Here is a 12504-nt window from a genome sequence, read left to right on the forward strand (position 1 = left end):
GTTGGGAGTTGAAAGACAAGTGATTTGAATGGTAGCACCCTGCTAGACTCTTCACAGATGCTCTTGCTGCACAGTGCAGTGGGAAATGTTATTAAATCAATGCAACAATGACAGGCACTTCTGAGCTGGCTTTCCACGTGCAGGTTTCTGTGTGTGTGCTCTCCTTGGGTTTTTGTTAAAGCAAAGCATTGCATGCTCTAGAGAAATAGTAGTCTGATAATTGCTGATATTGCTGAAATCAGCTGGTGCCTGAATCCTTAGAAAAAACTGCTCCCATTATTTCTGATCGACTATAGTGTGTGACTTGCCTGCTGAGACTGTTGGGTATCCTCTGATGATGCAGCATCGCTGACACAGGCCAGGTGAAGGCCAGAGGCTAGGAAAATCATCTCAGTCTTTTTGACTTCGTAACTATTTGAGAGGGATAGAGGCACAAGGGCTGTGCTGCCATGCCATCCTGTTTTCAAATGAACAAAGCTTTAAGCAAGGGCCATTTGGGTTGTCTAATCAAAGAGATGTGAACAGTGCAGACGGGCAGGTCTGTGGGCTGGGAGGGAGCACTACAAGCAATTTTTGTGATCTAAGAGATGAAGTGAAAGAAGGCAGAGGGGAACTTCAGGAAACTGTTTTTTAACCCCAAGTGGTTTTCGTGTTCCCTATGATGTTATTCCAGTAAAACAAAGCTGTGTGGTCAGTGGCATCTGTGCCTTTACACAGAGAATTTCTGAAGAGTTGGTGCATTTTACATCAAGGCTGGATCCTGGAGCACAAGTGGAGGCTGCTGAGCCCTAGAACAGAGGAAGCCTTGGGATGACAGCAAGGCAGCCATTCATTTCTGTGTCTGATCACAGTCTGTTTTCAAGGTGTTTCAGGCAAGGCAGAAGTATTGTAGATGTGGAGGTCCAAAAGATGATGATGTTGGTGCAGTTCTGAATTATGTCAGGGAAATATATTTGTGGCTATCAGTGTGGATATGATGGCAGTTTAATCTTCATCTTTAAGGTCTGCTGATCGTGAATCAACAGGAGGGGAAGAGGCTAAAACGTTCTGTAGTTTGCAAAAAGTAATCTGATGGGGGAAAATAACTCTGAATCTCGACTATGGTTGAAAGGAATTAAATTGCCAAGGGCCCTTGTTCTGCCCCCAGAAGGTCACAGTCTGATGGCTCAAGCTTGCCTCTCCTTGGGTGCTTCTTCCTTCTGAAAGTCAGGCAGAGAAATGCATAAAATATTGATAGATTTAATCTTGCTGTGCAAATGAAGTTCAGGTTGAACTGATGCATTGCATTAGCTGCTGATCTCAATGGCTATTTCCTCCTAATAGGTTTGCTTGTGATAGCTGAAAAGCTAACTGAAAAAGCAGAGCAGACAAAGTGTCCAGACCTGGGAGGAAATAAACATATACAACTAAGCTTTTTGATGGTTAGAAACAAAAAGCATGGTTTAGAAACAAAAAGCATGATGGCTGAAATCAAAAGGGATCTTTAGGCTGAACTTCATAGAAACTGTGACAGTAGTGGGATCCAAGATCTTCTGTACAACAGTGAAGCACATGGTGCTGGAAACACCTTAGAAACGCTGTGTCCAGTGGGATGAAACAGCTCTGTCTGCAGCTTCCAAAGCCTAAATGATTTTAATGTAGCCTGTTGATTGCTCTGTAGCCTGTAATAGCAGTGCTGGTGGTTTGGCCCTGTGGTTTTCAGACAGGACCCTGATCAGAGTAGGAGAATAGCTCCTCTATGTGCCATGCCAGCTTCATGGCTCAGTGTGTTTTTGCTCCGGGCTTAGCAATGGACAATCGTGGATCCATTATCCCAGTGGTAACAATTTCCACTGCTACTTGTAGCATATACATCAAACTGTCAGCCTCTTCTCCCTAGTACCAAGTGATAGGACAAGAAGAAATATTCTCAAGTTGTGTCACGGGAGGCTGAGGTTGGATGTTAGAAGAAAATTCTTCACTGAAAGGATTCTTTAACGTTTGAACAGGCTGCCCAGGGAGGTGGCTGAATCTCCACTCCCAGAGGTGTTTAAAAGCTGCACAAATACTGTGCTGAGGGACATGGTTTAGCAGCAGCCTTGCTAGAGTTAGATAGTGGTTGGACTTGATGATTTTGAATGTCTTTTCCAACCTTAATGAGTCTGTGGTTCTATGATCTCTACCTCAGTTTCCCAGGAATTAAAAGGGGGACAATATTAATTCCTGCATCAGGAATGGTGTGGCCAGCAGGAGCAGGGAGGTCATTCTGCCCCTGTACTCTGCACTGGTTAGACCACACCTCGAGTACTGTGTTCAGTTCTGGGCCCCCCAGTTTAGGAGGGACATTGAGATGCTTGAGCGTGTCCAGAGAAGGGCAACGAGGCTGGGGAGAGGCCTTGAGCACAGCCCTACGAGGAGAGGCTGAGGGAGCTGGGATTGGTTAGCCTGGAGAAGAGGAGGCTCAGAGGTGACCTTATTGCTGTCTACAACTACCTGAGGGGTGGTTGTGGCCAGGAGGAGGTTGCTCTCAGGTGGCCAGGGCCAGAACAAGAGGACACAGCCTCAAGCTGCGCCAGGGGAGATTTAGGCTGGAGGTGAGGAGAAAGTTCTTCACTGAGAGAGTCATTGGACACTGGAATGGGCTGCCCGGGGAGGTGGTGGAGTCGCCGTCCCTGGGGCTGTTCAAGGCAGGATTGGACGTGGCACTTGGTGCCATGGTCTGGCCTTGAGCTCTGTGGTAAAGGGTTGGACTTGATGATCTGTGAGGTCTCTTCCAACCTTGGTGATACTGTGATACTGTGCTGCTGTGACAATATTAATTGATGGAGTGTGTCCAGAGAAGGGCCACTGGGATGATCAGAGGGCTGGAACACCTCTCTCATGAGGACAGACTGAGGGAGTTGGGGCTGTTCAGTCTGGAGAAGAGGAGGCTCCAAGGTGACCTAATTGTGGCCTTTCAGTATCTGAAGGGGGCCTACAAAAAAGCTGGGGAAGGACTTTTCAGGATATCAGGGAGTGACAGGACTAGGGGGAATGGAGCAAAGCTGGAGATGGGTAGGTTCAGGCTGGATGTGAGGAGGAAATTCTTCAGCTTGAGAGTGCTGAGACTCTGGAATGGGTTGTCCAGGGGTTGAGGTCCCATCTCTGGAGGTGTTTACAGCCCGGCTGGATGGGACTCTGGCCAGCCTGCTCTAGGGTAGGGTGTCCCTGGCCATGGCAGGGGGGTTGGAACTAGATGATTGTTGTGGTCCCTTCCAACCCTGGCTGATTCTGTGATTCTAAGTCAAAGGAGGAGAGTTTCTGTTGCCTGGTTAGGAGTATTCTGTGTTGATATGGAGACAGTTCTTCCTTTCAGATAAGTGATACATTGAAATATTTTAAATTGGCTTTACCCACTTCATTTTTCTCATGCAGCAGAAGACAGATGGTATCAGCAAAATAAGGCATTTTTATTCCCTCCCTTACTTTGCTTTTGCATGCCATTATCTCAGAAGCTCATATTTGTGATGCTTTTTCACTGATATATAGAAACCAAGAGCAGAAACTAGGTTTCCAAGGAAAGAAAGCAACTTTAGTCTTGGCACTGCTGATGTAGGATGTGCTCTGTCAGTTGAGGTGGGTTGTGTAGTGTTCATGAAGAACCACTTCAAACTCTCCTGGATTAAAAAAAAAATCAGCTTTGTTGTTGTTGATACTGGCTTTGTCTCTTTTTTTTTCCTTCTTCCTCCCTCTTCTGGGATCATGCTTCACTGCAAAGGCTGGATCCACAACTTACAACTTCCTAGAACCTTATGCACGTTGTAATTGTGATCTGTGTGTGGCTCCTCTTTGGTGGAGCAGGCAGTCACAAAGCAAAGTCCTCCATCCAGAGTCAGGAAATCCCTTTCCAAGTTAAAAGAAGTCCTAGAGGACTGGCTAATTTTTGAGTATGTGCTTTCTTGCTGAGAACTGTAAAGGCAAAGTGCATGAAGTGACCAATTTGCCATCTTGCTTGCTATGTGAAGGCCCTTTACTGCAGCTTAGAGCATTGTGGTTTTGCTGCCACTGTAATATCCCTGCTATAACGTCTTGAGGTTTTGGGGAAGGGAGCAGATGGATTGCAGGAGATGGCAGCACTGGTGACAGGGGCGTTTTGACCTTGCAGGCTTGCGGAAGGTCATGGTCCGTGCCCATCGGCAGGCGTGGTGCTGGCAGGATGAATGGTATGGGCTCACCATTGAGGATATCCGGCAGCTGGAGAAGGAGGCACAGCTGATGCTGGCTCAGAAGATGGCCCAGTTCTGCAGTGAAAATGATGCTGAGCAACACGGAGTCAAAGATGCTCCTGGTGAGAAGGATGTTGAATCCAACATAGTTTCGCCTGCTGACACAGAGGGTGCCACAAGCAACAGCGAAGCAGCCTCCGGGAGATCACTCACCAAGCAGTGGTCCACCTCTTCCAAGTCCTCACGATCTTCAAAGAGAGGAGGTAAGATGTTGTTAATGACTTGCTCTTGTGAACTGCCTGGTCCTTCAGAAGTGTTCCCTTTCTGGATATCTGCTTTTCTGCTGTGTCACAGAGCCAAACGAGCTGTGGGTCACTGTTAATTGCCTCTCCTTTTCTGGGAGGCACCTAGAGCAGGCCCCCCCTGCTCCATGGCCAGGGCTGTACACTGCTACGTTCATTTCCAAAGGGCATTTGGCTCCATGGATGCTGCAGTATAGCTCAAACAGGGAAGCATCCCAAGCAGCTCCTGGACAGGTTAATGCAGATAGCCCAGAAATGCAGGTGTCGGCTGCTGACTTCCAGTGGTGATGATGTGTGGTAGCTGGAGACGAGACCTCACAGCCTGGGGTTAGGTGGGACTATGGATCAAGTTTATATTCCTTCCTAAATAGTACTCAGAAGGCCTTCAGGATTTTGCTGTTAAAGCTCCCACTATGTAGGGACTCAGCTTTGAGTCCTGAATTCCCTCATTCACCTCCCCTTGGCAGTCACTTTTTTTTTTTCCCCTTTCTGTGTTAACTCTTTTCTTCCTCAGGCTGTTCTGTACCAAGTGGTGAATCCCTAGCGAGGCACAGCCAGAAAGCTTGAACCCTCAGCAATTCCCTCTCCTTTTAGTCAAGCACAGCTGATAGCAGGGTAATAGCTCAGACAGCAAGAGGGCAAAAAAAGCCATCTTGATTTTTTCTGAAAACCCTAAGGGGAAGCATTTCTTCCAGTGACAGTGGAAGGGGACATCTGGGTGAGTGAAGCTTCTCCATTTCTCATGCACTAAATATTGTGAGTTGAGTCTCCATTTTTATTTGCCACTCCATCACTGGTTTCATCACGGGGCGCATGAGAGATGAGCGGTAGTTTTACCTTGCGATGACTCACTGGAGCAAGCCCCAGGGAAGAACCTACCAGATGCTTCGTAAATCATTGCATAAAGATGAAAATGCTGGCTACTTTGCACTGGGATTGTATCCTGATGTGCCCATCTCTCATTCTGCTCTTTGTTACGAGCCCCTTCTTCCCCCAACATTCACCAGAAGCTGCGATTTTCAGACCTCTTAGGATTTTGCTTGAAGTTTTTTCACTAGTAGCAAAGGATGAATTTCTTTTAAACTGCAGAATGTCTCAGCTCTTGCAGAAAAAAAAAGTAATGAAAGAAACGAATTGTGATGTGCTGGGAAGTACGTCATGCAGATATTTTAATCCTTCTTCGTGCTGGCAGCATATTAACATATGGAAGCAAAGAGGGCTGGCTCCACTTACCGCTACCTCCAGCTGAAAAAGGCAATGCCTTTTCTCCAGAAGATCTCAGTCTTCTCTATACCATCTGAGCGAGACCTCTGGTGACAGCAGGACCCTTGTCACCATCCCATATGTTATTAGATGCTCTATTTTTAGCAACTATTATGTGAGTGCCTTGACGTCACTCCAGCGTGAATTAGCTCTGCTCTGCCAACCCCTCGCTTGCTGCTCCCTGAGGGGTGGGTGGTGGAGTAGTTGGGGGCTGCAGAGGTAATGCTGAGCTGCAATTAGATGACTCTGCACAGGGTCTCCATCCTCATTTCATCTTGACAACCGAGTAGCAAAAGTAGAAGAATTTGACTTACCTATTTAACACTCTCCCATCACTAGCACGAAAGGGCTTGTGCAGCTGTCACAGTAACCAGAGCCTTTCAGCCTCTTTGTGTGTGCTAAATGAGAATTTGTCAGTCTCTTCAGGTTTTTGCTGTGTGAGGGGAGGTGGCTGCTGCAAGCACTTTGTGTGTGCTGTGTGACATGCAAGAGCCATCTGAGAGGAGAGAAACCCTCTCTCTCATCATGATCTGGACATTGCTCCCTGCAGCAGACAGCTGCTCTGTAACAAGTGCAGCCAGAAAGACTTCTGGCTGGATCATTGCTAAATTATATCAGGAAAAATGAAAGGAAAAAGCCTTAATATGTTTATATTTAGCACGGGGAACTCCAGAGGGGAAAATGAGAGGGAGCAGGTAGGTGTGAGAACAGGAGAGCAAGCAGGAATCAAAAGGGCCATTGAGTTTTCTCCTCTCTCCATCAGGACAGCCGCTGTGACAGCTCCCTATGAAGTAGTTGGATAGCATGTTGCTTAAATCATTCAAGTTTAAAGTTTAAATAGATCTCTAATCCAATTTGTATGGAAGCAATTTCCTTCCAGAAAACAGATTATTTCTATCCAGGCTGCTCTGCTTAGCTACCTACCCGAAAGTTAGCGAAGCAGAGGCATGGTTTGTGTGCTGATTAGAGGCATGAGGAAAGCTTCCACTCAGCCTGCTTCCTTCCTAATTGCAAACTTTAAAACCCAGCTGATTTTTGCACGTCCTACTAACAATTATAAATAGCTGCCATTCAAAATAGCATGAGAGTGATAGAAGCAGCTTGCTTTAATGTAGCATCTCGCTGGCAGGTTCTAACAACAGTAAACAAACAGGAGCTGTAAAGCGGCACACTGACATCACGCCGGCATCATCGGGGGTTTGTGGTTTTGGTATTGCAGCAGGGAGTTTTCATAGAGAGCACACAGGGCTCTTCCTCCAGCAAGGATCATGTTGGGAACTCTCCACCGTGCCGGGCTAGCGTGTCGCAATCGGCTTTTCTGTGTTTTCCAGCAAGCCCCTCACGCCATAGTATCTCCGAGTGGAGGATGCAGAGCATTGCCAGGGATTCGGATGACAGCTCAGATGATGAATTCTTTGATGCACATGGTACGTGGAGCCTAAATCGCCGTCGTTTGTTTCTGAAATGGTGGGGTGAGAGAGAGGAAAGGCAGGAGGGTGGGGGGTGAGTGGGGAAGGAAGCGAGACTTTTGTGCTTTGTTTGAACTCCTTCCCTTTCTAGCCAAGATATATGTGCAGCATCGGTGCAGCTTCTGCAAGCATCCCCAGCATCGCCCAGCAGACTCCTAGATTTAAGGCAGCATTTGGGATTCAGGGTGGTGTGTTCAAAGGGATCTCCACCACTCGTAACCTTTGGGGCACAGGAATGTGGGTGAAATACAGCAATGCTGCCTGGACAGTGGGTGTGTCCCAATAATTGTGATTCAATGTGACTGATTATTTTTCTCATTTATTTTTTAGTTGGTAGGAGGTATGATTAATTGTCCTGTCTGGGCCTGAAGAGACCCAAGTTAACTCCTTTATTAACTCCTTATTCTCCCATTCCAAGAAGTGCAGTAATGAATGCAACAATTAATCAATGTTGATTCCAGAATTCTCCAACTAATTTTTGACTTATGTATTAGGAAAAAGCTGAGTTGTTGTGTTTTCTTTTCCTCTGTGCATGTGTGTAAAGCAGCCTCATTTCACTGCACTAATTTTATATATGATGCTTAATGTGTATGTAAGCCTGAAGGACTCTGTCTGTACTGACAACAGATGGACTCTTCTCTCAGGGCTCAGAATGCTAATCTAAGTTAGATGCACAACATGTGCTGATGAAGTTGGTGACCTTTCTGTGAGATGCAGTTGCTAGAAGATGACACCCTGGTTCTGTAAAGCAGCATTTCACTGATGTTCAGCTAAAGTTCAGTCTAAAAAAGCCTGATAGTATCATGTTCCAGGGGAGTTCTTGCATCAAATGTTTAGACATGCATCTTATATTCTGAGGTAGAAATTGGGATGCTATTGTAGAGCAGTGACTTGCAGAATAACAGCTCAAATGGCCAGGATGTGTGCAAGGGAAGGGATGAATGTGTCCCTTGCCTGGAATGAGAAGGGCAAACTTAGTTGAAGTGTCTCTATTTATTAACTTTTGTACCATCTACAAAAGCTATGTAAGGGATTTATTGTAGCAATATACATACAAGAAAAAGAGGAGTGAGTCATCCTAACGGCATCACTGCTATCCACCCTCTTTTTTGCCCTTTTAATTACTCAGTGATAAAACTGAGATGGAGACAGCTCTGCTTGGGATTCAGGCCCCAGGGAATCCCTGACATGCTCCTAACAGACCTGGGAAGGAGAAGGAACAAAAATGAGCCTTGTGCCACAGTTTGTATCAGCACCCCTGCTGCAGTACTTCTAGGAGCTTGTAACAGCAAAGGCAGCTCCTCTCCTGCTCTAGCACAGAGGGGTACAGAATGTCCTCTGCAATCCACACAGTTTGCTTTGAAAAGTCTGATGGGATTTTGGCTGATGAATTGAAGTTTTGGTGTGTGTGCTGTTCAACAGAGCCCTCTTCTCAGGAGGGAGGGACCTCTTCTTGTCCCTTGGCCTGCAGGTGACACATCCCAGCTCCAGGTCTGTGAGCGGGTATGAAGCACCACTTGCAGCTCATCCTGCCGGGGAGGCCTGTGGGGTCGGTACCATGGGAACTGGCACAGATCAGGATGTGAGTCAACACCAAGCAGAGTTCCTCAGTAGTGCTTCCCATATCTACACACACATTTCCTCACCGTGCAGTGGGCGTAACCTGAGCCCGAGAAGATTTCTTGTTGCTGGCTTCCCACTCATCCTCCTTCACTGGCATACTCTGGTAAAGATAGTGACAAATGCAGTAATATCTAATACCTATCCTGTAATAAATGCTAATAACAGGAGCAATATCCCATTCATAGATCACTTGAGGAGCAATAAGGGCTATAATTAAACCTCTCAAGGAAATAAGTTTAATATTTAGATTAAGTTGCTGGAGAAGCTTCGAGTGCAATCTTCCTCTTAATTCTCTGCCAGCATATGTGTTGCATGCCTCTGCTTTCCACTTGCTCTGAACAGGTAGCTCCACGCTCCCTTGTGCAGGGAAATGGGGATTTACTCACATTTTTTCCATAGCTGAAAAAGGAAAGGCATGCTGATGTGAAGTTTCCAGGTTGCTCTCTTTTGATGGTCCAATTGTAAATAGAAACTCCTAAAAATAATTGCTCTTTGCTTGCCTCTGCATTTAACCCCCTTCATCTATGTATAGATTTTTAAAGCTATTGCTTGTATTTGCTGAAAGGATAACTATATTTAGTAATCTTTTTGTTCCCTGTCTGAGAGTCCTTCCAACTGATTATTTTCTCAGTAACTGTACAGCAAGAAGGAAGGGAGAATCCCAGTCTGGGGCTCTGAAGATTGCAGCTTTTAGATCTTCAAGACATCTGTAATTACTGCTGTTGTTATTACATTTATAACTCTTTATTAAATTTACAAGCCAAAAATTTTCAGGAAAGAAATACTAAATGCAGAACAATAAATCAATTAGGAAGCACTTAACCTCTGTAACAGTAAAAGATACATCCTCAGTGTAACAAAAAAACCCAGAGAGAAGAGAAAGGAGGAAACAAAGCAATATGGAGCCAGTAACCCATACCAATGACTTGCATTGCTGTTGTTTGCTTTCCCGTGGGTTCAAGCAGGAGCCCTTTCTACTTGAACCCACAGGAAACCAAACAAGTTTGGCAGCTGCACTGCTTGCATTAGGTCCATATTCTCACCCAGAAAAGGAGCCATCAGGCTGCTTCTGTCTAGAGGAGCTTTGGCTGGACACAAAGCTTTTTGGGAGCCCTTTCTCAGCTCCAGACTGGCCACCCTCTGTTCAGACTTGGGCTACATGAGTTGGGTAACCTAGCCCAGGCCAGCAGGTAGGGGGGTCAGTGTGGGTGGTGTCCAGTGGGGATATTAGTGTGAATTCTTCCAGTACTATGACTGCTAAATGGCCTATTTAGTGATGCCTCCACAGAACTCAGCTGCTTGTTTCCCTATGGGTGTACAGCAGAGGCCCATGGATAGTCAGGGTTGGACTCTGCCCACACCAGGCTCTCACTGCAGTGAATTTAGGACTCTGCAACACAGAAACATGTGTGGACACAAAGCATCCCTTCCAACATTGCCCACCTAACAGCTCTCCTTTCTCCCCTAATCTGGCATAATTCCTCTGATGTCTGCTCTAGAGCAAGGCTATTAATCTGTCTTATGTTTGAGTACTACTGTGAGGTGTTTTATGGGGTTTGTCCTCTCTATATCTCTTCCTTTTAATTACACTTCTAAGAACATACTGGTTTGAGGATACTTTATACTTCAGTAGGTGAACTAAACCAGAGAATTCTGAAGGTCCTGAGGTAGGAGGGAAATTGTAGACATGCACTCATTGTGATCAGTTCTCTCCCAAGGAAATTAGGCTAAAGATAGCATAGGAAGTTCACATTTCCTTTATTACTCATGCCTTTTTAGGTGTTTTGTCCTGTTAACAATGGTGACCCTTGTCACTGCTTCCCCCAGAGACATCCCTCAGCTTTCAAACAGGTCTAGGAAGATCCCAGCAGCAAACACTGCTTTGTTCTCTACTGTACTGGATCATTCTACCTGCTTTAGCATCATCAGAAAATATGACAAGAAGAAGAACTTGGATCTTTAATGCCACTGTTGACCTTTTTTTTTTGACACTGGAGGAGTTTTGTTTGTTAAAAACATGCAACTAGATCATTTTGTTTACTGTTCAAGAGGTGCTTTGGTTCCTGTAGAACAAAAGCTGGCAAAGGATCATATTCTATTATGATTGAAGCCATCCAAATGTTTGTAAGATGACATAGAGTTATGAGACCTCACTTGTATTCAAAATTCCTCTGCTCTTGCCTATTTACATATCTGTGTGTTTGTGACTCCCCCAAAATCTGTTTTCTTAAAGAGGACTTGTCTGACAACGAGGAAATGTTCCCGAAAGAGATCACCAAGTGGAGTTCCAATGATCTGATGGACAAAATTGAGAGCCCTGAATGTGATGATGTCCAGGGTAATTTCTTTTTTAATGTTTAAGTAAGAAATGCATGTGAGGTTTTGCAGCATTCCCAGGCAACTCTTACAGCCACATTCTGAGAAAGGTAAAACTCGTTATCCTTATCTTACAATAGGAGAAGCTGAGACGGAGCATAGAAATGACTGCTGAGAAAGAATCACCCAGTGGGAGCTGAGGGCTTGATTCTCTTTGATTTTCCCAGTTGGTTAAGCTCCTTTGTGCCAAAGGCAGGATTCTCTTGTATAATGATGAAATATTCCAGCCCTGTCTTGAATGGCTTGAATTTCTCCTGCCTCTTCTTTGCTCTCGCTCCATCCTTTTTGTTCTTGCCTGTATCTGCCTCGGTTTTATTTTCTGCTCATCGTTAGGAAGTTTTGAAAGGGAGCTGGCTCCTCAGCCAGATCAATTCATGCAGCAGCACGGGGGAAGATGACACTTAGGCTTTCTGGTACAAAGCTGGTTTGTGTAGGCACAGATGTATGAACGCATCACATCTCTGCTCCCCCAGTGTAGTTGAAGCAATTCCTTTTATTTTCCCACAAACCAATCATTTCTGACAGTTGTGCAGGGTTTTCCCCTTGATACCATCCTTAATAAAGCAATGATACTGGATCACTGTAATGAGAGAAGAGCTCACTAACGTCCTCACTGCTTGCCAAGGGTAGGAGACACTGCTGGAAAATAAGTGACCTAGCACTGCATAGGCTTCTGAGGTGGACGGAGGCAGGAGAGGTGGAGAGAGCAAATGAAATAATTAGAGATGTGAGGCAGAAGAGGCTGTGAGGCACTGGTGCAAACTGTCTTTGTGGCAGAGTGTCTTTGCCAGACAGAATCTTGCAGCTCTTACAGGTTAAACCTTTGTGCTTCCAGGTGACTTGTATCATGAGCCATCAGCAGAGTACCATGTTGGCTCCAGTGTGGAGAGGCTCAGCATCATTGAAGTAAGTGCTTTGGTTTCTTCTTGTGAGATCCTTGCTGCTGGAATATGTGGGGGGGGGGTGAATGGGGTAAAGGGCTGTGAGTGATGCCTCTCTGTTGTTCTGAGCCACACCAGCACGCAGTGCTTCATGGCTAGGTGTATGGGGTTACTTCACTTCTCTTGTGAATATCACCTAGAAGATGCTGTCTGCTGTACAGGCAGTGTCAGGTATCTAGCTGGAAAATATATGAATCCTCTGGGGATAACTGCAGCTTGAGACACTGCTGGGTAGAGTCTTGCTGAGCAAGCTGATGTGGATGTGGGAGCGCCACTTTGCAGCAGCACCAAGGTGAAGTCTGCAGTGGTTAAAGTGACATAGCTTGGCTCTAGCCCACCCTTTGGA

General features: G+C 45.7%; 1 protein-coding gene across 9 annotated transcripts in view; it reads left to right on the forward strand.

Annotated features, from left to right (window-relative positions):
• PITPNM2 (phosphatidylinositol transfer protein membrane associated 2) overlaps nucleotides 1-12504 on the forward strand; it is a 148988-nt gene that overhangs the window by 100905 nt on the left and 35579 nt on the right. For all 9 annotated transcript variants that reach the window (XM_064168976.1, XM_064168974.1, XM_064168978.1 and 6 more), the window contains 4 exons: nucleotides 4124-4447; nucleotides 7081-7176; nucleotides 11075-11179; nucleotides 12053-12123. In XM_064168976.1, coding sequence (XP_064025046.1) covers nucleotides 4124-4447; nucleotides 7081-7176; nucleotides 11075-11179; nucleotides 12053-12123 — 596 coding nt within the window. The remainder of the gene's footprint in view (nucleotides 1-4123; nucleotides 4448-7080; nucleotides 7177-11074; nucleotides 11180-12052; nucleotides 12124-12504) is intronic.

This window comes from Pogoniulus pusillus, chromosome 30, assembly GCF_015220805.1.
Source record: "Pogoniulus pusillus isolate bPogPus1 chromosome 30, bPogPus1.pri, whole genome shotgun sequence".
In the NCBI taxonomy this organism is placed as follows: domain Eukaryota; kingdom Metazoa; phylum Chordata; class Aves; order Piciformes; family Lybiidae; genus Pogoniulus; species Pogoniulus pusillus.